Raw genomic sequence first — 25,634 nt, 5'->3', positions numbered from 1 at the left:
TTCATTGTGTTAAAATGCATCAATTAACCACAAATATCTAGACTGAAACAGGCCTGTGTGTGCGCACTGGCAGAAAATTTGAATAAAAACACACGTGATTAAAAGGCATCTTGGGTCAGTGACATCAGCACGCAACGCACCAGATGTCACCAGCGCCTGTGTGGGCGGAGCTTGTGATTGAGACTGAATGCTAATGAGGAGAAATAAGGGCTTTTCCCACACGCTTTGTCTCTGTACGGATCAGCAGCAGTGACAGCAAACTTCACAGGGACAAAAGTGTGCCACCTTACAAACGAGGGTCCCGGTGAAAAAGCAGATTAGGGGCGAGCAGCGTCCCAGATTAAACAGATCTGTCTGAGGTCAGGTGCAAAAAACCTGTGTGGTTTTTACTCACATCAACAATGTTAAATGCTATAGATCCTGCATCTTACTTTTCTTGTTTTTCATCACATAAATGTCAGGGATTGAGATTTATGAAACGCTTTTATTAATGAAAATTAAACCGTTCAGAATATACTTTTGTATGTGCAAAACTATTTTAATCTTAGCCTCATGTTTTATTCCACTTTAGGGACAATGGGGATGCACTGAATACAAGTACCTATACAAGTACCTATAAGGAGCACTTAAAATCCTTTAATTTTCTCAAAGGTCAACAGTGCACCTTATAATTTGGTATGCCTTATGTATGAATTCTGGCTGTTCTTACTGACCTCAAACCGATTTTATGTGGTCCACGGCACTCAAAAATCTGTCAAAAAATGTTTTAGTACAACTTTGGTAAGCTAAGGAGCTGCATGGATTGTTGGAGCATTACGGCTACCGTAGTCAGGAGCGTTGCGGGTCCAAAACTCTACTTCAGGTCCTAAAGTCAAACAAACACTGCAGCATCACTCAGAGTTAAAAACTGTCTAAATTCTTTCATCTTTAATAAACTGATCAGTGTTGCTGCTTTACCAGGTGTAACAATTAAGTTTAACATCCAGGCATCCATGAAAATAGAATTTATTAAACTTAGCGGAGTTAGAAGTTAGCAGGAAGTTAGCTTGCTAGTTTCCACCTAAACATGATAAACCATGTTCTGACTGAGAGATTTTTGAAAAAATTTAAACATACAGCTCTGCTATCACTTCCAACATAAATTAAGACAGAAAACTAAACAGCAGTGACGTTTATAGGGTTACTGAAGTTGGGGTAGTTGGCATGTGCATGTGCTACGTGCTAGCAACATAGCTATGTTAGCATAACATAAACACAGTGAAGCTGGAGGATGAACGTTAACTTTTTTCCACTCGATAAACACTGTGAGGGTTCCCTATGGTTAGGGACAAATTCAATCGCATGGCAGGATGCTGTAAACGGACCAAACTTCAGTCAGGAGAACAACTGAGATAATTCATCCACAATACAAGGTTAGCCACTAATATACTGCAACAGCATGGTGTTGATAGACACTAGACAATAGAGCAGCTGCGAGGGAATTCAACATTAATGAATTAATGGTAGGGAAGTGTTTTAATGCGCCTTATAATCCGGTGTATGAAAACAGACACTTTCATCGACTGTGCACCTTATAACCCGATAAAATACGGTACAGCACAAAATGTTAAATGGCATATAAACACACTAATGAGATATCACTTTACATATTGCCATTTGGACAGGTGTACAGCTTAACTTCAACATTTAATGTAAAGAAATATCCAAATGCAACTGCACAATGTGCTGTCAACCAAATAAATGAGTAAATAAACAGGCAGCTACAGTATAATCCTGTTTGTTGACTATGAAACCAGTATTTTGCCTTGATTACAGCCTTCTGCCTTTTTTTATTACATAGCAAACATTTCTATTTCATTTTGCACTGAAACAGCACACTGGTACTTTTAGACAATCTGTGACAGTCTTTGGATGGATGAAGGCTAGTCTTCTCTGCACCAGAAGAGCTGGCACTGACAGTGAAAATACATTTGAGACTTTATTGTTGTTTGCACTATAAACTAATTTAATTCTTTTAAGTTGCAGTATTTAAATATTTTTATTTCAGGTGGGTTTATTTCCTGACAAATCCTAAAAAGTGTATTTGTAATACTTTTCATTATTTTCTATCATATATTTGTTATTGCAATAATGGATTCGAAAACTGAGGTCAGTGTATGTAAAAGTCAGACTGCTCTAAAGGCACAAAGGTATATTTTTCTAATTTTGTAGCAGTATTATGTCATACAGGTAGAGAGAGGAATGCAGTATTTACGATCCACCTGGAAATTACCTCACTGGAAAGAAAAGAAATTTGAATACTACAAGCCGCTGCAAGCTGTGCAGTATTAAAACTGGTTAAGATTTGCGCAAGCTTGTTGGCATCACCTCTGCATAAACAGCAAGAAGCAAAAGTGAAAGAAAGACTGGCGAACAAGGCTGATACACATGCAACCGGAGAACAAATCAGAAACTTGCGCAAGTCCAAAATGCCTCAGATAACGAGCCAAAACATGAGCCACGGGAAGGATGGAAGCGATGCACGGAGCACGAGGCATCTGTAAGTGTGAGGTTAAGTGCAGAGCTGCAGATGTTGTTGTCAAGCTGCTGCCTGAAGCGAACGTGGAGGATGCCGCTGCTCCCATCTGTGGTCATGTTAAATATTTAATGTTACAACAGCTACATGACCAACAGTTTCTGTAAGTGCCAAGGAAAACGAAACAGCAATTTGCATAAGAGAGACGAGGCAGGCTGACACTTTTTAGAACGCATCGTTGGCTTTTAGAGAGAACCAGTGTGAGGTCACAGAGAGTCTCATCTCGCCTGGAACTAAACTTTATCTGATGTGTTTGTATGTTTCCATGCTGACTCCCAGTGATTTAGGAACAATGAGTAATCAAGGTCTAGCCGGGCCCCTCTGGAAGCACTCCACAGTTTGTTTGTGGAAGGAAATGAGGTCTCAGTGGATTGTGGTTTAGCCTCGTCACTCCTTCGGGTGTGAAAACAATGTAATTATGGCGCAATATCTGACAAGAAACATGAGCGAATTGACAGAATCACACTTCCAGCTTCCTTTCCAAGTAACTCCTCAGCTATTTGTGACCTTGCGGAAAGTAAAAGTCCAGATGGACAGGTCACATCTGCTCAGAGGAATGTATCCTCCGTCACCTCTGTACTCTTTCACCCTCAGGGCTTTGGAAATGTCAGGACTGTAAGGTTACCCTCTCTTTTCCTTCTCCCCGCTCCTCTGATTTCCTAGACGTTCGCTGATGCCCATGAAGAATGAAAGCCATGTGGCGTGACACTGGAGGACTACAACACAAACGACTTTGCAGAAATGAGTAACAAAGAGAACCCTGAAAAGATAGCAGGGTTCAAACTACAGTATCATAAAAGGCAGATTAAGAAAAAAAATCATATTGCAAATTCACTACACTGACTCACTCATTATCCAGTAGCTCTACAAGCTAAAAAAGACAAACAAACTGGCTTCTAAATGATGATTCACACCACGCCCACACTGGACCGTCCTCATATTTTCAAAGCTGTATGTGAAATTCCAGTGAGCGAAGACGGACCTTGTTTTTGACATCTTATCATAAAATTTCTATCCAGTCTGAACAGTCAATGAAAGACTTCTTTGTTCGAGTGATCAACAACCACTCCTACGGACATCCGTCCATGTCAACAAAAGCAACGTGATTACAACACCAGACACCAACAATCCTTACTGTCAACACTAACCAATTGAATCCAGTAAAACACCACAGTTAATGCAACACTAGTGACTGTAAATCATGCTCATTTTCTCCCACTTACAGCAGACGTCAGCCAGTGTGGGGCAATAAATGGAAAAGAAAGTTCAGTATGACTGCATGAATTATGCTGCAGCTGCCAAACACACCAATTTGTATTCGGCTTTTTTTTTAAAGGGTGTGTTTCTTCACGTTGTAATACAGCAAATAAGGCCATAAAAACCCTGCTGTTAAGCCATGACTATTTTTGAGAAAATTTTATCTTCAGCTCCTCCATAAATGTGGATATGACTAACTACAACTGACTTGGGACAATCAATAGACCCACACAGTCCAAGCATCCAAGTTTAACAGCAACATGTTAGTTTATATGTGCTATGGCAACCATTACACCAAGCCAGGGCGCCTCTGCTCAGCTCTGACCTGCACTGGTTACAAGCTGGTATGAAAAAACTAGAGGAGGAAGAAGAAATGCTGCACACAATGCGGCAAGTGCTTTTATTCTATACCTTAGCACCTTGTCTAACATTCACACACACTCACACACTCTTGGAGGGATGTTTCAGAGGTAACTCTGGGTTCACTATGTTGCCCAAGGAGATGCTTTAGCATGCAGACAGGAGGAGTAGGGGATCAAACCACCGATCTGACTGCTACAGGGGGTGCTCTTCCTCCTGAAAAAGCCACTCGTAACTATAATTGCTCTTAGGGCATCTAGTATTCTCGAAGGTGATGGAGGGGACAGGAACATTAGGGGTTAAACACTCTCCATCAGCTGTTTTAAAACTGAAGAAGAGATAAAATGTTGCCCAGTTGCTTTATTTTCAAGCCCTGAAGACAAATAAGGATGAGTTTGAACTTTGAATCATGCAAAGCTACACTAACAATATTCATGAATAAAGATATGGACCTGGAAATGAGCATAACAGGTCAGTTTTATTGAGTCATATATATATATATAAAAAGCTTTATGCTAGCTTCTATCAAGTGCAGAAATGCCCTACATCAGAATTATTTCAAATGACCAGCAGGGGGCAAATTCTCTAGTTGCATAAAGACGTCAGATTGTCAAGTCTATGAAAAAATAGCTTTCATTCGACATCTACTTGTGATCTCAGTAAACATTTTCCCAATAATTTTATGGCCACAATTGCTAGTTTCAAATCTGATATAATGCAACATGATGATAATTTGGAAAATAATGGTTCCAATAAGAGTAATATAGAGGGTTAAAGAAGGCTATAATTTTGGATGTGCCTGTGTATTTGAGTGTATAAGGTCAGTTTGTCCGTTGCGTTGCTTGCTACATTGAGGTTCAGAAAACACAAAAGGTGTTGTCCAAATCACTCAACTCTAGGCTTTAAAACAGGCTTCACAAGTAGGTGATGTCATAATGGGTATGTACATCTTTTATATACAGTCTTGTGATAATTATTGCAAAGCACTTAATAAGAATCTACTTTAGTGGTTCAATTATAGTCCTTCAGAGTGTAAAAATAACCTTTATTGTGAAATATAACAACAGTGCGAAAACACAGATTGCACGCCTAACACTCCTGTTTGCCCACACTCAAACTGACAGATGGCTTTGTTGATGCCACTTCTTATCCCTGTGCATATTTCCACTCATACCTCAGTCTCAATTTCCCCTTCAATCACTACAAACGCCGCTCCTTCCCTTTGAAAGCTGCTGAAAGAAGATGACACCCGGTCCAAGTCAAATTGCATTAAAATACCACAAATGTGTATGTTTTCACAATGGGTAGCCACAGTGTGATACATACCCCTGACCCTGGGTCAGTGCCATCGTCTCCGAGCAACAAAGGCCCGGGTTGAACATATACATTTCACAGATGGAGAACAAGGAAGCAGCTGCCCCAGTGCCTTTCAAAGAAGAAGCACGGCGTAGTTCTTGCTTATTGGCATGACTGGCCGCACATGACATCACTGGAGAGGCATGCATCCCTGCGTGTTGCTATTAGAAATGCATTGCTGTTTGCAGACAGGACTTAAACATAATGGAGGCACTGAGATGAAGTGAGCAGTGATGGAAGGATGAATGATAGACTGAACCCCAAATTACGTTAAAGTACTCTTTCATTGTCATAACTGTAATGCATGAATCTGAGTTGGTTTTGCATGCGGTGCAAATTGCAGGGTTTTCCCCCGGAGTATTACGAGCCCGGTGGCCCAACAGGCTTAAGCTGACCTCCTGCTGGTGGGACTAAGATTTTTGGCTGTAGACAAGAGCTAGAGCTAGTTAACTGTCCATGTTCACAATTAGCTTACAGCTCCAATTTACTGTTTTAAGTTATTCTGTGCTCTGTGGCTAGTCTGTACTATTGATTTGCTGTTAATTTTTCACAATTATTTTGTAATCTTTGGTCTTACTTCCCCTCTTGTTAGCCAGAAGAAAACACAAACTGCACCTCTAAGTCCATGTCTGTAACAGAGTTTCGTTCTGTCCTTAGCACGGCTTCAGATGACATCAGGAATGTTGCGGAATCTGTTTTATGTCAGTGGAAATAGAAAAAAAAAACTCGTTTCTGGGTGAAGATTTGCAGAAACTGTTTCTGTGTTTCTTTGTGAACAAGGAAAACAGATTTTGAAACGTTAAAGGTGTGAACTTTTATCTCCATTTCTTGTGTCATTATTTGCAGGCAACTGATTGGCCAGCCCTTCTATATCGTTACAGTTACATCTCTACCTGTTGCTTTAGCATGTTCTTGTCATATTCATGTCCTTTTTGCACATCCATGTGAACAGAGGTATTAGTCAAAAAGACGACGTGTGGCTGTAGCCTGGGATACTTTTGAGATGTGCTGCAGCATATCTGATGGAACGGCAAGCATCCGTGTCAGAGCTGGAACGTGATGCATCCACACCCAGTGTGTTCCCAGGGTTAGTTTTCCCACTTCTTTACAACAATCTGCCCCACCCTCATTATTATCACCTGTGCTTACTCTGCTACATCTGTTCCCAATCACACCACTATATAGACGCCCCTGCTTTCCTTCATTTATTTTCCAGATTGCCTTGTTCTTTTCAGATATTACCAGTGTTCCCAGTCTTCCTTGTGTTTTTGTTCCTTCTCTGGTCTAATGGACTCTGACTGAATACCAGCACATAGATTAAAGATTTGGATTTTAGATTATCTCTGTTGTTGGTGTTTGAGTCCTCCTCCTTCCAATCTTTAAACCTTTAGCCAGAAGTGGAAAATAAACATCTGATTGTTTCTCTTCGTCTCCGTCCTCTCTCCTTCAGTGTGCAGAGCTGCACATTTACAGCTCGACTGTTTTCTCTGCACAATTACTGTTATAACGGGTTAATAGCGTTACATTAACTGAGTGCATCATTCATTTGTCTCCACCTAAAAGGCATTTAAGCTCCAAAATCTTAAAAAGATTTATATTTATATACCATATTTATTAATAAACCTTCACTGGTTGGTGTTATTATGAAGACCTTGCTCTAGAAACAAATATGTAAGAAATACATGTGTAATAGAGGATGAGTCAAGCCTGGAGAATATTAGAATACATACAGTTACATGTATAATAACAGTTTAAGATATACGAAGTGCAGTAACCTCTAATATTTGGATTGAAAAGTGACCAGACACATTTTCTGGGACTGTTTTACTCCCTCGGATGAAGTCATAAATCACAAGGTGTTTCACGGGTGAGGAGGGCTTAAACAGAGAACTAAATCACTCGACTATACCTTAGCCTTGGATCTTTCCCAACATCTCGGATTTCTTAAGTATTCACATGACAAAGGTCATGAAAACAAAAGCTATGGGAAGAGGAACAAGTCAAGTGATTGTTGCGCAATAACTAAGGATTCACCACAATGCCAAAACACACATGCTCGAGAACAGCGTCTCTACTGCTTGATCACATTACTGGGAGAGAGCCGTCAAATTTTTTTGAAGACTTGCACATCAGCTATTCATGTTAAATGAGGCAGCCAAGAGAATCTGGCTCAGCCTGTGATGTTAAACTCTCACTCGCAGAACAACACTTCCTTAATAAGATCAGGATCAGTGCTCAAGAGGTGAGTTTGAATCTTAATGACTGGCCAGAATCACTGATGTAGCAAAAGAAAAAAAAAGCATGGACATTAAAGGAGTAAATTAGTGTCAAAACGGCTCTACTCGTGGGAAACTGACTGTCATACCCATTAAGTAAGACTGAAACCATCATTCCTAGGCTTTAACGCTGCATCTTCTGCACGTTCTTCTGTTTGCCGGAGAGCTACGTTTCACTCTGGCAGCCCTACAGGTTGAGCAAACAGATCGTTCTTTGGCAGAGCACCAACATCAACAACAATCAAGAATCATGGATCACCAAATAGGGTGTGGGAATGTGCTCCGGACAAGAGCAAAGCTTGATCTCAAGGCAGAAAGTACAAAGATTTTTGTTCGACCGCACAGCTTTTCACTCATGTCTAAAATAAAATACTCCCTTTTTCATGTACCAGGCTGCTATAGTTAACTAAACAATGAAACCCAAATGAAAAAATATTATGTAGATCCAAAGCTATCCATACATTTCCCCAACTGTGTATCAACTTCAAGGTTATAAGGAGGCCGAGAAGGAGTGTACGCCCCGGACTGGCTGCCGGGTTATCAGAGGGACTGACAACCGCCAGCCCATTTAGAGCCACTAATTAAATGAACAAGCTGTCTTTGGACTTTTAGAGAAAATCCAGATATGCACATGGAGAACATGCACTCAGAGAAGAGAGAAAAAAAGTGACGTAAAATATTTTAGAAGTATTTTTAGATTTTGGAAATTTGATCAAAGTTGTCAGTAAAAACAGCCGGAGGTATGTAGAACATCTGCATTTGAGTCAAGCGTAGCATTTTAATTTCTGCATAATAAGAGTATCTATATTTAATATGATGTCTGTTAAGAATCCAGAAAACTTTGGCTGCCAAGGTAACGGGAGAATGAAATGATTGTTTAATAATTCTGGTGTTTTAAGGCTTGATTTATTTATTTCATCTCATGTAAGTTGTGGACACTAGCACAAAAGCAAGACAATGCTGCATGGCTACATGTGAGATGACGTGAATATATCCCTGTGAACCTTCAGTGAGAGGGTAAATGACATTGTGTCTTATAATTCCTTGATTCAAAGATCAGGGCAGTGAGCCCCTCCCTGTGTCCTGCAGCCCTGAGACTGTGCATTTAAACCAAGAGATCAGACACCCGTAATCTCCATTGTCCCGTCCTGGGTAGACGGCAGGGTCCTAGCATGGCCCACTTTAACAAGCAGGGCCATCTGCAGTGTCACAGATGGCGCTGATAGAGTCTTACAGGTTCCCACATTGAAACAGAGGGTTAACCTGATATGAGCTGGTTCACTGAAAAGAAAAATCAACACATGTTGAGGGAGAGCGAGGGAACCCCCCCCCAAAAAAAAAAACAGAGAAATTGTTGCTTTAGGTAAATCATCATAATCTGCACAAGTATGCAGTTGAGTATGTTTATAAGCCCAGAATAACACGGCAACTATTTTTCACACCGTATCTGCTTCTTTTTCTCAGGTCTCTGTATTCAACCTGGATCGCCTGAAACACATGCTTTTGATTACGATGTTATTCTGTCAGAATCAAGGTATCTTTGATCCACCTCATCCACTCCCCTTTTTCCCTGCCCCTCCGAAAACAATATCCACAGTACAGCTCCCCCCACCTCTTGGCCCACCCCGTTCAAACTAACAATTATGTTCTATGCTAAACAAAGACCCAGCAGCTTTATGACAGGAGTGAATAGACATCATCAAGGAGATAAATGAGGCCTTTCTGTCACAGACTGGTGCCACCGTGGCATTTAGTTTAAGGGTGAGCAAACAGCGGGGGCAGTAAAAGAAGACAAGGGCACACTTTGAGGACACATGTAGTGAAAGAATTCAAATCAATGGTTATCAATGGGTGCTGCCCGAGACATTTCTTCTCTTAGACAAAGTGCTGCCAAGGTAACAACCCAGACGTTAAGTGAATGGAGAGACGTCCCACTGACAGCTTTATTCAAACGGATCCCGTGACCGAGATCGCAGTCACCGATTGGCTGCTGGGCGATGAAGACGCCAGGCGTCGTCTCAGCACGGGGGCCGTGACCTTGACTTCACGATAAGGTGAAGACTGGGACCGGGAGACTCCAAGCTCTGATGGGCAAGTGCGCCCCATCTTTGTGTTGCTCAATAGAGAGGTAATGAGTCACACAAAGGTTCCCAGCAGCCAGCCGGCTGGCATGCAGCTCGCCGGCACAAAGAGATCTGCAAGGGTAGACTTTTGCCCCAACGTCGGCCTGTTTCAGCGCGGCAGCTGTTCAAGACCTGCTTTCCATTTCATTTGCACAAGCGCTTTTATGTCTGTATCCCACTCAGACATATCACTGTGCATGTATATGTGTGAGTTTATCTTTTCTAGCTGGATCATCTGACACATATCCACTTTACCCCCATGAACTGGAAGGTGGGGATTCTGGAGAGTGGGTGTTTTCAGCCTCGGAACATAGACTGTATGACTCTATAGCCACCATACAGTTACTATTTTTTGTGGCTTTCTGTTTTCAAGCCTCAATTTCATCATTATGGCCACCACCATGATCATTTTTAGGAGTCAGAAGTGACCATATATGTAGTTTGAAGGGCTAAGTTTTCAGATAAAACTGCAAAGCTTGATTAGAAAGGCACAGATACAGGTTCAGCCAAGGATGAGGAGATCTTCTACTAACTGGAATGCCCAAAGTTGCCCCTGACACACTGGTGAGTGCATAGGTAGAAAGCATTCATCAAAGCTGAAGCACAGACTTCTTGGACAGGCTGTTAGTACAATTAACTTCTCAGCAGCACATATTATTTGCCAGATAATTCCACTAAAAATGCTCAAAAGTGACAAATACCACAAACGTGGCTGAGATGTCCAGGTCAGAGACTCAAAGTAAACCCTGTGTGATCATATTTCAGGACTTCGGCTCTAAATACGGGTGTGGCTTCATGCGGAATGTGCCTAGGAAACATTTGGTCGTGAAAAGTTAAGCTCTATTTGGACACATCTGACCGCACGTGATGCAGAGTTTGAATGCAAATGAATTCTGAGCTGCTTTGAAGGACTATCTAGTCAAATTTGTTGTGCGCAGATAGAAGGGCAAACCTCTCACACAGATAGGTGTGGGTAATTTGTGTATTCCAATATTCAAAACAAAAAGTGCCTAATAGGCTCGCTAATCTGCTCTGTGTTCATCTTTATTATGCAGCACTTTCCCCACAGATACACGATTTCTGCCGACCTCATTTGCCCATTTGACTACTTGATTCAATTTTCTGTGAGGTAACAATAAAACCACCAGTGACACTTAAAAATGTGAAGGAGTTGGAATGCACTTCACAAACTATTTCAGTTTTTCCCAGAAAGTGAAAGGAAAACATGACACACACTAAAACACAAACAAACCCTGATGTCGGGTTGGAGTTTAGCAGTATTCCTAAAGGAGGACAGAGCCAATATGAAAGTCAGTGCTTCTAATGAAAGACACCTTCCGCCGCATTTTAAGCTGCAGGCTGACAGCCAACAGATGGGGCTTGAGCACAGCACCGCCTTTAGGTATTTTTCTCTGGTGCATCACATCCTACTATATCAGATACACCCCGAGGGAGGGAATACTCTCTTGAGATAAAACGATGTGAACAATCCACAGCAGACCGACCCTCTATTAGTCCTGTGATGCAACAGCGGTCAACACAGCCCTCGCATTTCCCATAAAAGACTCCCCATAAAAAGCTATTTCCAGGAACCTTTTCTCCTGGGTCTGAGAGCGAAAACAAGTCAAAACCGCAACTGTAGTGACCGAAACTGTAAATCTTGTTTTTAGACAATCAGAATACTTTCATAAGGTAGCAGCTGATACATATAAAACAAAGCCACGGGGTCACGTTTCATATGAAAACAAACCTGAACTCCTGTCCTGCTGTGATGACCCTTGAAATCACTGTTTCACACACCTTGGGGCATCAAAGCAGGATCGCTATCCTGCCTTCCTTCTTTTTGGTTGCATTCACTTTCTCTGCTGATTTACTGCTTTTCACTGTTGACCACAGCACTCATACTTTACCAAATTAACTGAGGAGAAAAAGTTTTCCAGTCAGTTTTCTTTGCTTCCCAAGCCCATATTCCATTTATCAGGACAGCCCCTGCAGTACGATCAGCTTCCCTCCAACAACAGCACGGCAATTCATACTCAGCACAACGGCAGCTTTAAACTGTTAAAAGTTGAGATCAAACAACTATTGCACTGTTACATTTCTTGACAGTACTCTTGTTTTGCCTTGTGCTATAAATCCAGCGCTCCCCTTTTTGTCCCCTCTCCCTATCCTGACTCACCGCAGCAGGTTTATTTCAACTTGAGCCAAGATGAAAGCCAAGAAAGAAAGACTTAGCCCAACAGGAAAGCTAAAACCAAATCAAACTTAAAGTCCCATCCATCTATCCGTCCATCCATCCATCCATCCATCATCTCCCCAATTCAGGGTCACAGAAGGGCTGGAGTCTATCTATCTATCTATCTATCTATCTATCTATCTATCTATCTATCTATCTATCTATCTATCTATCCATCCATCCATCCATCCATCCATCCATCCATCCATCCATCCATCCATCCATCCATCCATCCATCCATCCATCCATCCATCCATCCATCCCCCTAATTCAGGGTCACAGAAGGGCTGGAGCCCATCCATCCATCCATCCATCCATCCATCCATCCATCCATCCATCATCTCCCTAATTCAGGGTCACAGAAGGGCTGGAGTCTGTCTATCTATCTATCTATCTATCTATCTATCTATCTATCTATCTATCTATCTATCTATCTATCTATCTATCTATCTATCTATCTATCTATCTATCTATCTATCTATCTATCTATCATCTCCCTAATTCAGGGTCACACAAGGGCTGGAGTCTATCTATCTATCTATCTATCTATCTATCTATCTATCTATCTATCTATCTATCTATCTATCTATCTATCTATCTATCATCTCCCTAATTCAGGGTCACAGAAGGGCTGGAGTCTATCTATCTATCTATCTATCTATCTATCTATCTATCTATCTATCTATCTATCTATCTATCTATCTATCTATCTATCATCTCCCTAATTCAGGGTCACACAAGGGCTGGAGTCTATCTATCTATCTATCTATCTATCTATCTATCTATCTATCTATCTATCTATCTATCCATCCATCCATCCATCCATCCATCCATCCCCCTAATTCAGGGTCACAGAAGGGCTGGAGCCCATCCATCCATCCATCCATCCATCCATCCATCCCCCTAATTCAGGGTAACAGAAGGGCTGGAGCCCATCCATCCATCCATCCATCCATCCATCCATCCATCCATCCATCATCTCCCTAATTCAGGGTCACAGAAGGGCTGGAGTCTATCTATCTATCTATCTATCTATCTATCTATCTATCTATCTATCTATCTATCTATCTATCTATCTATCCATCCCCCTAATTCAGGGTCACAGAAGGGCTGGAGCCCATCCATCCATCCATCCATCCATCCATCCATCCATCCATCCATCCATCCATCCATCCATCCATCTGCTATTGATGCCTGCTATGCTCTCTTGCTGCTGCTCTGTCTGCCTTCTACATATGCAGATATGAGCATGGAAGGTCAGGAAGCTCCCAGATTCATGCTGCCAAATATTACTGCAGTTATAAATAATAATTTTCTTTTGTCTGGGTTGTTTGAGGTGTACCCATATACAGGATGCAGAGCCATGTGAAGTAATCAAACACAGAGTAAAACCAGACAAACTGACAAGGACAAAGGGAAACACTGACTATACACATGCAGAAGGATGAAAATGAGATACAAGTGAAACAGAAAGTAAACAAAAAAATAATTAACTAACACAAAACCTTGACAGAAGTGGTGTGACTGAATTAAAACTCAAGTAACAAAGCTCCTCTGCTGTAGATGGTGTGAGCGGTATGAAGATAGAAAGTAGAAAAAGCCCCAACAGCCCTACAGCAGTTTCGATGGAGGTTATAAATCTGGGTTTGCGTCAAATATAATTTCACTTTATTCCACCAATCCCCACTTCCCAGAGTGCTGAACACTTAGGTGTTATCCCCCCACTTAGCTGCTGATGAACTGTGCCATTTCTTGTGTGTACAGTATACAAAGCAGTAGTTTGTTATGGTAGACTTACAGAACACAGCTCCACACAAGCTCTGGACAGACATAATGCCGGGGTGTGTGAGAATCTAAACAGGTGGAGTCTGTGGATTTACCTATTGTGCAGAAACAACAGTACGACATTTCTTTCAACACATGTTTCCAGAGCTCAGATATCAGTGGAAGTTCCCTCTGAACTCCCCAGTGAGCTCTTCAGGCTGGTTACTGGGAATTTCCTTCAGGATGAGAATCAATTTCTTGGAAATATGTCAGAAATAAGCTAGAATATCCCATTTTCTCTTAATTACATAGATAACGGTAAGAACTGACAGTGGAAGTTTGAGGTGTTATGAGATCAGTAACAATGGTCACAATAAACCTCAAAGGATTTCCTTGGAAATCTAAAGAACTCTGTTTCTCTTTCAGTCTGAGTCACAGGATGCTTGATTACTCCAGTTTGACTCCAGTGAAGGTCTGCAGTCAACACTGAGTCTGGAGCCCCTCATTTAAAAAAAACTCACTGTGGAGTGATTTATACACAAGTGCTGAAAAGCTGCATTAAATATTAAACCAAGCAGATTTACTGCGAGTACAAAGCGTGTATTTTCAGGGTTGATTGGTGGTCAGTAAATGTTTAATTCAGAAAACTGAAAAGCAGAACATAATGGAGAACAGGTCATCCATTTTTATGGCACTGCACTTTTTTGCTGCTATAGCAGGATGGTCTCTTCCCAGTGGGGCTGCTGGGAGCGGAACTGGCTGAATCCCAAAAAAAGAAACTAGGATACTGAAAAGAGGGACAGTGATAGAGAGAGACTCTGAGAGCTCAGAGAAAGCTTGCAGTCAGAAGGGAAGAACAAAGTATAAAAAAAAAAGCCGGAGGCAGTGGACAGGCTCCGAAATTACTGGCGAAAATAAAAGATTAATCGGGATGGCGAGGAAATGTCCCAGACGAGGAGGGTAAGAAGAAGAAGGGAGGAACAAAAGCTGAAGGAGGGTGAATTTATGTGCTTCACGGCACAATGAGCTGGTTAGTGAAGAGTCATCCTGACCTGTCCAGTGTTATCTGAGGCATTAAACCTCGACTCGTCCGAACAAACGGAAATCCGTGTTTTTCCTAAAACAGAAATAATCCCCAGAAGACTGCAGGAATAAATAAAGGAATGAGTTTAGACAGTGACATGGTGTTGAAGTGTCAAGAGGCAGACCAACAAAACCTCTGTATCCAGGTCAGTTTGTTCAAAAACACTCCAGCGGCCTCTTGTATCACCAAAAGTGCAAATCAGTGTGACGGGAGAAAGCCCAGAGGAGGGAACAAGCACAGCAGGGGGCAGATAAGACCGCAGAGAAAGAGTTGGACTCTGAAATGACAGAAGTCAAATGAGAGGAGCAGAGGGAGGTTCATGAGATCACTTGGAGAAGGTTTTTTCTTCAGCAGTACCTCCTTTTGTGTATTTTCTTGTCGTTTTTGACCATTTGATTGATAAAAGTGGCGTCGTCTGCCTGAAAAATCTGACAAAAGCACAATAGTTAAACATTAAAGTTATGATGAGATCACACAGGGAGAAAGCTATAAGAATGTAAGCAACACACTGTCTCCTCCCACACGATGAACGAACTCAGTGTGACCTTTGCTGATTTGCTTACTTAAAAAGCGTCGCTGAATTTTGTGACAATGTTGCTAAGTTTGCGAGGTCGACATGAACCGAAGCACCATTATCACTGCTGTGAGAGGAGCGGCAGGCTGTCAAGCAGAGATGGTAAACAATGTCACATTTTTAGAGCGCATTAGACCTTGGTGAACTGAAACATTGATAAAATCATGTAAATGATCACTGAGAGACAAAGTTACAGGCAACAGAATATCTGTTTTTTCAGAGAGAGTTTCTATAATATGATGATGATATGGGACGATTTAGTCACTGAGTTTCAAAAAGAAATCAAATACTTTGCCTGACTGCTTTTAATCTTTAAATACATTTGTATTTTCTCTGGGTTTTACCAGCACGTGGCAGGATGTAATGCACTGTTACCAGTCAAATGTCATTAAACAACAAAAACAGACTAAGTATGTACAACTTCCTGCTGGGAGTCAGACCGGTAAGGCCTGTGTGGTGTGTGAGATTAGATGCTACTGCACAAACAAGGGAAACATGCAAAGCCAAAGAAAGACGGCCACGGCTGTCAAAAACTCTCACGGACAAATCTAGCACTGCAACCACGGGAGCGCTTTGAGGTCAGAAAAGTTTCTAAAATCGACCTAAAATCAACCTCCATCCATCCATTCGCTTCCGCTTATCCTTTTTCAGGTTCGCGGGGGGGCTGGAGCCTATCCCAGCTGTCTTAGAGCAAGAGGCAGGGTATGCTCTGGACAGGTCTGTCACAGGGCTAAAGCTAAAATCAACCTAAAATCTGAATCTCAGTGTAAGACATATGTCTGCGTGTGTTTGCTTGTTTCTCTGGCCACAAACTCCAACTACACGATCAGGATTGGAGCAGCCAAACTTGGCAGAAGCGTACATCTTTGCCCCCTGATGGGTCTTATCTTTGTTAGATGTTATGATTGCCTAGTTATAGTTGCCTAGTAACCACCTATCAAAGAGCCAAAATTACCTGTTTTTTGCCTTTATGCACCTACAACACCTTATAAAAGCATTGTATCGTTTTATTTTCACAGCCAACAGCAGAAATAGGCCAAAGAATACTGTAATTGAAAACAAACATCTTAAATACATGGAGAAATCCAAAGCTTGAGCACCTAAACAGCCATTCTAATATGGGAAAGACACCTAAAACCCTCAATGTCACAGCTTCTGCTTCTGAGGACAAAGGAAGCAGATAAAAATAGACCTAAAGTGACGGGCTTAACGTTTACACACACCCACATATCCAACAGGTGCCTTCTGTTTTAGCATCACTCGGGTGATGGTGCGGTGATTGATGAAAAGGCTCTTTCATCTTTAAAAGACTCAACCTGGCTGATCCGTGCGCTTGTATACAGAGGCAGGGTGAGGGAAGTTCACATTCCAGTCAAAGCCCAGTCTAAACACCTGCATGGCAAAGACTGCTGAACAATCACACGTGTTTCCTGCCTGTTAAAAAGCCACTCTGTCAGTTTCAACTTACATTGCTCCAGATTTTTCCAGCGTTTAGTAACATTGCATGAGTTTCTTTAAAGTCATGACGCACAGTTGTGGTCAAGGATCACTTATAGAGTAAAATTCACTGCAGTCTATAATGTTGTGTTGGTAAAAAGTCTTTGAAATATAATTGCAAGCATGCACTTAATTTAAATCTCTTCATATTTTTTACATGTATGACTCACCATCAGTGTTTAAGATCCTTTATCTTTTACTTCCTACTAATGTCTAACAGCCGACAGCGGGCCGGCTATTCATGTGGACTTCAGAAGAATTCCACTTGACTTTTTATCTTTTTTTTTTGCCTGCAAAGATCCAACTTCTCTTATGAATAATACCATTGCATAATATTTAAATGTGTCTTGGTGCCGGTGGTGATCTGAGAGGAAGGGAAAAGCAGGGTGGGATATAAAGTCATTTAAAGGCAGTCTTGAGTTAGGGAATCAGCACGGGTGCCCTGAAAGGCTTCTTGTGAGACAAAGGCCAGCCGACAATGGTTTTACAGCCCTGCGAGCTGTCAATATTTCTCCAGGTTGCCACGGAAAAGAATGTGGTGCGACGTCGTAAATGCATGCTGCAGTAAAGTTAGTCTAACCTGCACAGATGTGTATATTTGATCTTTGGAGGAAATGTTGTAGTTTCAGCTGCAGTACAGGATAACAGATGCGTGTGGATAGACGTTTGGGCAGATGTTGTGGAAGAAATCTTCCAGTTTTGTCTGTTGGCGACGCTCCTGGATGCACTAACTGGAGCGCTATAAGGTGCTGAGAGATAACAGCCATGTTTTAAAGACTCCACATTGGGAGATTGGAAGGGCGACATGTTGCAAGTCACAGGTTAATTTATAACAAAAAATAAAGCAGTTAGAGAAAATGTCACAATGTGGGTAAGCCCAGAATCATGATTAACATCTGATTACTTGCCGTGCCCTACGGAGGTCATGTTAGCCATAAAACGACAGGCACTGTACTGAAATCTGAGTCAACTTACAGGACCTGGAGGAAGTAAAAGACAAAAAAGCAGCCATGAGTAACAACCAGGACGAATGACTTTGTTTACTTTATTGATCTGACAGTTTAATTAGACCAGGCCCAGGACTGGGTTTTGTCGGCCTGGCGACCTGTGGCTATTCAGCCTCATGTCAAACGGTAAATCCACTTTAATTGGCCGGTCAAGTCTTTAGAGGGCGAGTGATAAGCAAGATGGAGGCGGCTGTGTTTGCTCTTTTGTGTTTTGATGGGCTGTGATTGGAGGGGGTTGGGAGGTCAGCGGGCTTTTAAGGTCAGGGGGTGGGTGGCTCCCCCTGCCACCAGTGAATTGGAGAATTTTATTCATTAACTGTCTGTGTGGTAGAGACGCTCACATACACCTCAGGGCAGAGAGACGCGTTATCACGATGCTTGATTTCTGCTCTAAGCAAAACCTTTCACCAACAACAAACCAACGGTTCACTTTCTCTGGAGGAACCGGAGCCTATTCACCTGAAAATATACAAAAGACCAGCAGAGGGATTTTAGCAGACAGCCTGAGGAGCACTTGCACTCATGGAGGGTCCCACCTCAGGAATGCAATGTGTAATAACTAACACGTTTCACTCAATCAAAGCAATGAAAAGCCTTAACCATAATTTTAGCGAAACGCCTCCTTTCATAAACAAACAGAGCCTCCAGCTTCTCCCCCTTTCTCCCCTAATGACACCAGCTATCCAGGCCAATTTAGGGAGCATGTGTGGGGTGCAAGGTCTCAGAAGTGCAAGGGAGCGCTGTGGTTTCCTGGTCACTGGCTTTTTGGGAATGGTTGACTTGACAGAACGGTTCAGCAGAAACCACTTCAATCGCAGGCCAGGCAACCCACCCGGGGCTGAGGTGCTGAGACGCACACGTGGTTAATGAGGCCTCGTGAACGGGAAGCCTTCAGTTCAGTTTGGTGCAAAGACTCAACTTTAAATATAGAACACAAAACCAAACAACGAGTTTGGTCCAGCTTGATCAGCTAAGAACTTTTTTTTAATAATCTGCTCCATAAAAATGCAAAGTCATGGAGATGAATATAAACCGCAAAGGAAGTAGAAAGAAATGACATCAGCTATATGACAGTTGAATGAAAACAACAAGCCTCAGCATCAAGGCTGTCTCGGCCTTCTCTGTGTCTGTCTGGGAAGAGGAGGAAAGGGGGGGATGGTGCAGGAATGAGTGAGCAAAGTCTTTGAAAATCTGCTCTATAATTAGCTGGGCTACTATATCAATGGAAGGTTGTCTGGACCTGCAGAAATATGCATTCTGATAATGAAAGGGAAAAGAGAAGCGGAGAGTCGAAAAGCAGTGATGTATTTCCTCTCTGTGTCTTTCTCCCTCTCTGTTCCACCATTACATAAACTAATCTCAGTTACTTGACAAATAAAAACCGAATCACATTAGAGGACGCTACCGATAAAATTTGATTTCCCTCACTGACAAAACATTTCCTTCCTACGTTATCTGAAGCTCTGTGATGAATTCCACCATTGACAAATATTGACTTTGGATGGACTCGTCAGCGCTGCCTCACTCACCTCACTAAATCAAAGTCGCAGTAATGGCTCAACTGGATCAATTAAATGCATAAGAGAACGCTGTCGGCAGAATAATGTGGGTTATCGGTCTGAGCTGCTTCAGCGGAGTTTAAAGCACCGAGGGGACACGCTACTGCCATCCACAGAACTTCTATTACAGGCTTGCAGAGCTGCACGACAGTCACATAGATGAAGTGGAAGACTGGAGTGAAGTCCACAGACAGGATGGTTCGGAACGTTCGTCATGGGCAGTTTAGGCAGGAGAAAAGCTCCTGTGAAAGTGAGGAACTGCTCTCGTCTTAAATGTTACATAAAATGCAGTGTTTGTGTGTCAGAGAAAGTACTGCGTGACCTGATTTGTTTCATTTCAAACACGTTTGATGACTTCTTTGACAGATACAAATGTAGTAAATGTGTCTTCTGCACACTTTGTCTTATCTTAAAGATAAGGTGTTGGTTCTGGTTGACTGTGGAATTACAAGCCATTTTACTGCATTATTCCAGTAACTACGCCCAGGAAAATGGCACAATTTTAAATGTACACATCGATCGTGGCTCAAGAGTTGGGTGTTCGTCTTGTAATCGGAAGGTTGCCAGTTTGAGCCCCGGCTCGGACAGTCTCGGCCGTTGTGTCCTTGGGCAAGACACTTCACCTACCGCCTACTGGTGATGGCCAGAGGGGCCGATGGTGCGATATGGCAGCCTCGCCTCTGTCAGTCTGTCCAGGGCAGCTGTGGCTACAACTGTAGCTTGCCTTCACCAGTGTATGAATGTGAGAGTGAATGAATAGTGGTATTGTAAAGCGCTTTGAGGGGTCCCGAAAAGTGCTATATAAATGCAATCCATCATTACTATCATTATATCACGCCCCCTTCTATTTTTCATGAATGCCAATATACGTATACATAAAAAAGCCAAAAAAAGGCCAAATCGTTAGATGACAGTTCAGGTTTTTCTGTCAGAGTTTTTAAGTCGTTGGTTGACTCCTGCCAGTCTAAAGTGTCAAGCTCCATGTTTTTTTGTTAATACCAAAGCTAAAACCATTAACTGTTAGCTAATGTATCGTTTTAGGCTGCAGTTTCTAGTTTTTACCTAAATAAAAAGATCTTTAAAAGCATCACGGCAGTTGAAAACATAAAATCAAGAACCAGGGAAACGTTACAACCGAATAGTGTATTTCTAGTTCCACTGATGTCCAGTAAAGTGAATGAGGTCAAGTGATATTCGCTGCTTTCGGTGCTGTATGTTGACAAAACTATTGATCATACCTCATAATCTTTGAATTCAGGTGTTTTCAGTCCCATTTCTACACCCAACAGGTGCCTTTACAAACATCTGTAAAAGAATGGGTCATTCTAAAGAGCTCACTGAAGTCAACAGTGCAGTGGTTAGGCCTGATTTAGACTTGTGCAGAGAATCTTTGAATAGAATATGACGTAACCATACGTAAGTGGGAAACAGGCATTTATGCTCATGCTGGTGCAGTACATGTTAATTACTGTATGGTCATGCCCCGGTGTTTTATATGAAGTGCCATCCAACTTGACAAAAATAAAATGCTAGGACTTTTCCCCCTCCTGGGTCTCCATTCTTTGTTGTCGACAGTTTTTCCCAGAGGTAAACATACTCGTCCCTCTAGTTTTTCCACTTCTTTGTACATTCCTTCACGTCCATTCTAACAGTTTAACCAATTTCCCTTTAGGAATTTGTTGACATTTGTGAATCCCTGCATTGATGCTAAGATTGTTATTTCTTATATCGAGACAATGACTCATAAATTCAAACACTGCCAAAAATGCACAGCAGGAATCAATGCCGCTGCTCAGGCCAGTCAAAATAGTTGCAACCCGATGTGTAGTTACATTTCACGGATGCACATCAGGTTAAGTCATTACTAGTGAAACATACGTCAGGTATAACAGTATTCCACCAATGCAACAAGTCAGTTAGTGAAATTTCTTCCCTTCTAGATATTCCAAGATCAACTCTTTAATTGTATAATTGTGACGTGAACCTCACATGAACATCTGTACAAAAACTGTGCACTGGGAGCTTCACTGCATGGGTTTCCATGACTGTGTGCAGAGGTGCACATATGTTTGGTCTGTGCCATAACAGTGCTAAGTGCACAATTAAGAATTAGAGCTATAACGGGTAGATTGCTCTACACAAATCCAATGCATCATTAAATTGTACTCAACAACCACCCCCACGACTGTCACAGCATCCAGGTTTAACAACTTGGCAGAAATCACGCAGTCCCTCCTTTGCTCTTAGCAAAAACAGTTTTCTTGCAAGCAGCTGAAGCTACAAATTAAAACCAGACAGCTTCCAGTAGTAAAAATCTGTCCCTTCCCGACAGACGCTCTATATTCATATGCCAATATCTCTTTATAGAGCTTATGATCCGATGTGAACTAATGCCAGCTCATTGGTATTACTTCTGTTGTTTGAAGCCTTTCGTCAGCATTTTACGGCGTTACTGAAGGTTTATGTTGTAATACTACAACCAGTAACAAGTCTTATCACTTTCAACTGCAGTCACAAGATTATCAGGTAAGACTCTGCACACAGTTTGCACACGAAGGTCTTGCAGTGGATTTAGGGAGTTCAGATCTCGTGCTGGAGTTCTGCTCAGTTTGTCTCTGTGCTGCTCTGAGTCTGCTCTGTTCCTCCTTTATTCTGGATTTATTCTTCTGCAGTCTCTGGCGTGGTTTGTACAAGGAATGTGGTGAACTGCCAGCCATGCGCTCTTGGACCAGAAAAGCCAGAGGGCCACTTGCCGCCACAACTATTACAGCGCTTCATTCGTACTGAGCCAGTGTAACCTAAAACCCAGCAGAGTCCTCTAACATGAGACTACACGGAGGAGCTCTGATGGCAGTTCAGCTCACTGATGGGGTGTCACAGGAGAACTGTTCAAACACAGGACTTATATGACTTGTATGTGTTTGCGTGTGTCCAAGAAAGAATACCAAAAAGAAATGACAGATTTTTACTTTACAGAGGCAATGCACAAGAAATCAATGAGAGTGAGAGCATCAATTTCAGTGTTTAAAGACAGATTTGCTAAAATGTAAAGTACAGTACAGCACCTATACAGCTGGTGTAGCTGATAAAGAATCAAAGCAATCAAAGTAAAAGTGAAAGAGATGCACAGCATTCCCAGCAAAAAAGGACTCGTTTGACCCAAATGTGTCAGCATCTCAGCCTGGATTTAAAAACATGCCTGCATGCAAATATTACCACAGCGAGCTGCAATATTAAAGCAGCAGGCTGCTAACGTGGCACAGCAGAGCAATACCTTACCAACAGGTTAGCATCTGATCCTGCATGATTCACTATTGGCGAATGAATCTACATTGCGTCCTCCACCTCCAGCAGTCGTCCTGTGGTCAAGTCACAGCCACATCATGAAAGCCACCCCACCCCCCCTCGCAGTGCCTACTGAGCTATCTGTGCTCCATTTACACCAATTGTCATTCAGATAGGGCAGGGTACTGCTGTTTATGGCTACCCGTGACACACATTAATATGAAAAGCATAATTAAGAGCAATTAGGCTTTTCTAGGGAAGGGGGTTAGCTAGAAACACAGCATGCAAAATCTGTTGTGGCGTTTCATCCAGTAATATTACTTGCATGTATTACTTGTATGTAACAACAGTAAATGTTTAAAATGGGGATAGAAGCAGCTTGAATTAAGAGAGGATTGCGATCACTTGAAAGGGGTAGCTACCATCACCGTTGCCTTTGACTTACAGCTTCAAGATAACCCATGAACGAGAGACTCCTACTGATCATGTGCGGCTTATTGTGACTGAATCCTACAAAACAAGCCACAAAAAACTACACACATCTGTTGATTAAAAGAAATCTCCGAAGAAATCTTAAAGTTTATATTGAGTTTAAGAGGGGTCAGCAGATATCCATCCTGCACATAAATACCTTAAGGCAAAGTAACCCATTCACAGACCTCAGGAAGCAGGTTCTGCATGGGGAACATGCGAGGACTTGCTGAACGTAAACTAAAAGAGGGGGGTAAATGCACTGGGGTATATCCAGGCTGCAGAAACTGTTCTGGGGATGGATAATTGTGGGATGTGGACAGAAGAGAGAGGGGTATGCAGGTTCTCTAAGTGCTTACTTGAGAGGGGTGTCATTTTAAACACACACACATACACACACACACTTATCAAAACACATCACCCCCGAGTCACTCAGGGAAGGGAGATTAAAGGAGCGAGGGGATGGCCACATGCTGTGTTATCAGGCTAATGAATGCTTTCTGGTGGCCAAGCAACGTTTTACATATGAAGAAGGGCAAGTGTGAATAACATGTTTAATCTTAACACGCCAAGAAGTCAGCTCAGGGCAAGAAGTCTTTCTGTTTTTACAAATAACAGCAGCCCACACCGACACTCACCGGAGCTTTTACTTGTCAGAAGGTTACCGTAGTGAGAAGGACGGAGGAAAAAAGACCTGCTTGCTTCTTTAATTCATTCACGGTTAAAGTGAATTATGTTGGAGCTTGATCACACATGGGTGAAAGTGAAAGGGCCAGAGACAGGGGCATCATAATCCTCAAACTTCCTCATATCGGTATTATGGCAAATAACTTTAGGGATGAGCCTTTTCCTCACATATCACAGCTCCATATCCTCCATGTAATATACACCAAGACTGCCATGATTCTGATGGTCTTGAAAGGGGAGATGACCAAAAATGATCAAACTGAATTTTTCCTGCTCAAAACGAGCCTTTGGGGGATGACTGCACAGGTAAGCAGGACTAGTCTATAGTAGTTAAAGCACACCTGTTGCCTTAGTTACCAGGACTCTTTTAGCTCTTTAAGAAAGAAACATTATGGTAAAATGGGTTAAATTAAGCCCGACAAAATACAGATTAAAAACCTTTTTATTTTCTTTTGGTAGAAGGTCAAAATTCTCTACTTGAATGAAAAACATTCATGCATAAGTTTGAGTTCATTAACAGTGGTATCATTTTTTAAAAATTCAAATCTTCTCTTTCATTGATGCACACATGTTCTCTTTAATCATAGCATATTTAAGTGGTTATATATATATTTATTAGAGGTCACTAAAGAGCCGCATATGGTTATGATCTGTCAGGTTTTAATGTAGTTGTTAAATCTGTGGCTCTTTTATGTCAGCAAAGAAAATGCTGATGGAGAGAGTCATTGCTTGGGTGAGTTATAGCAAATTAATAGCCGGATTTAAGTGGCTCATAGTTTGAGGCTGGGACAGCCAAACTGTCACACACCCATCGGCGTGGGAAGACAGCACAGGTCTCTCTGGAAGATATATAAAAAATAAAGTTATTAAATGACCTTTGAGCCACTTTGTTACAGCTTGGGCTGGTTTTGAGCTACTGTAGCAGCAATAACACAACTTTTATTTAAATCTGCGTCATTTTTTGGAATAAACGTCACTGATGGAAAATAAAAACGGTGCCTCCTCGTGCAGCTGTCTCCCAGAGCCGCGCGCTCGCAGGCAGCTCGGGTATAAGCAGATACTCAGAGCGGGTCGGTACTCACGCACTGCCTCCTGTTTGGGGTCCAGCTCGGAGCAGGTCTGTTGAAGTTGGCCGATCCTGCCCTGGAGCCCCCGGACCCGCTGGTTGGTGGTTGTGAGCTCGTTTTCCAGCTCCTGGAATATGGAGTAGGCATGTTTGGCCAGGTCCGACAGCTGCCGCAAGGTCCGAGATAGAGCCACATTACTGATGGAGACCAGATCCTCGAAAACCAGACCCTCCTCGTTTGGGACTTGATACCTGCACAGTAACTGGGGTTCCACTATTCTTTTGGCAAATGGCATATTGTTGTGGAGCGGGAAATAAATCCAAGAAAAGTCACCCAGGAGTGAGAAGAAAGTTGCTGTGCCCCCTCGGCCCCCGATCCAGTTTGACTGAACTCAGCTGCTGCTGCCGCTGGTGCCCCCCATCCTTTCATTTGTTAGAGAGGACTGTTGTGCTCCTC

At 42.2% G+C, this 25,634-nt stretch overlaps 1 protein-coding gene across 1 annotated transcript in view; it reads right to left on the bottom strand.

Annotated features, from left to right (window-relative positions):
• The window catches only part of nhsa (Nance-Horan syndrome a (congenital cataracts and dental anomalies)), a 68,890-nt gene extending 43,256 nt beyond the window's left edge, over positions 1 to 25,634 (bottom strand). The window contains exon 1 of the mRNA XM_085348916.1: positions 25,194 to 25,634. Coding sequence (XP_085205042.1) covers positions 25,194 to 25,473 — 280 coding nt within the window. The 5' untranslated portion in view covers positions 25,474 to 25,634. The remainder of the gene's footprint in view (positions 1 to 25,193) is intronic.

The sequence above is a fragment of the Diplotaxodon limnothrissa genome, linkage group LG23, assembly GCF_057381915.1.
Source record: "Diplotaxodon limnothrissa isolate DT_005_m linkage group LG23, D_limnothrissa_male_GT1.1, whole genome shotgun sequence".
NCBI lineage: Eukaryota > Metazoa > Chordata > Actinopteri > Cichliformes > Cichlidae > Diplotaxodon > Diplotaxodon limnothrissa.
This window is presented reverse-complemented; position numbering and strand designations above follow the sequence as displayed.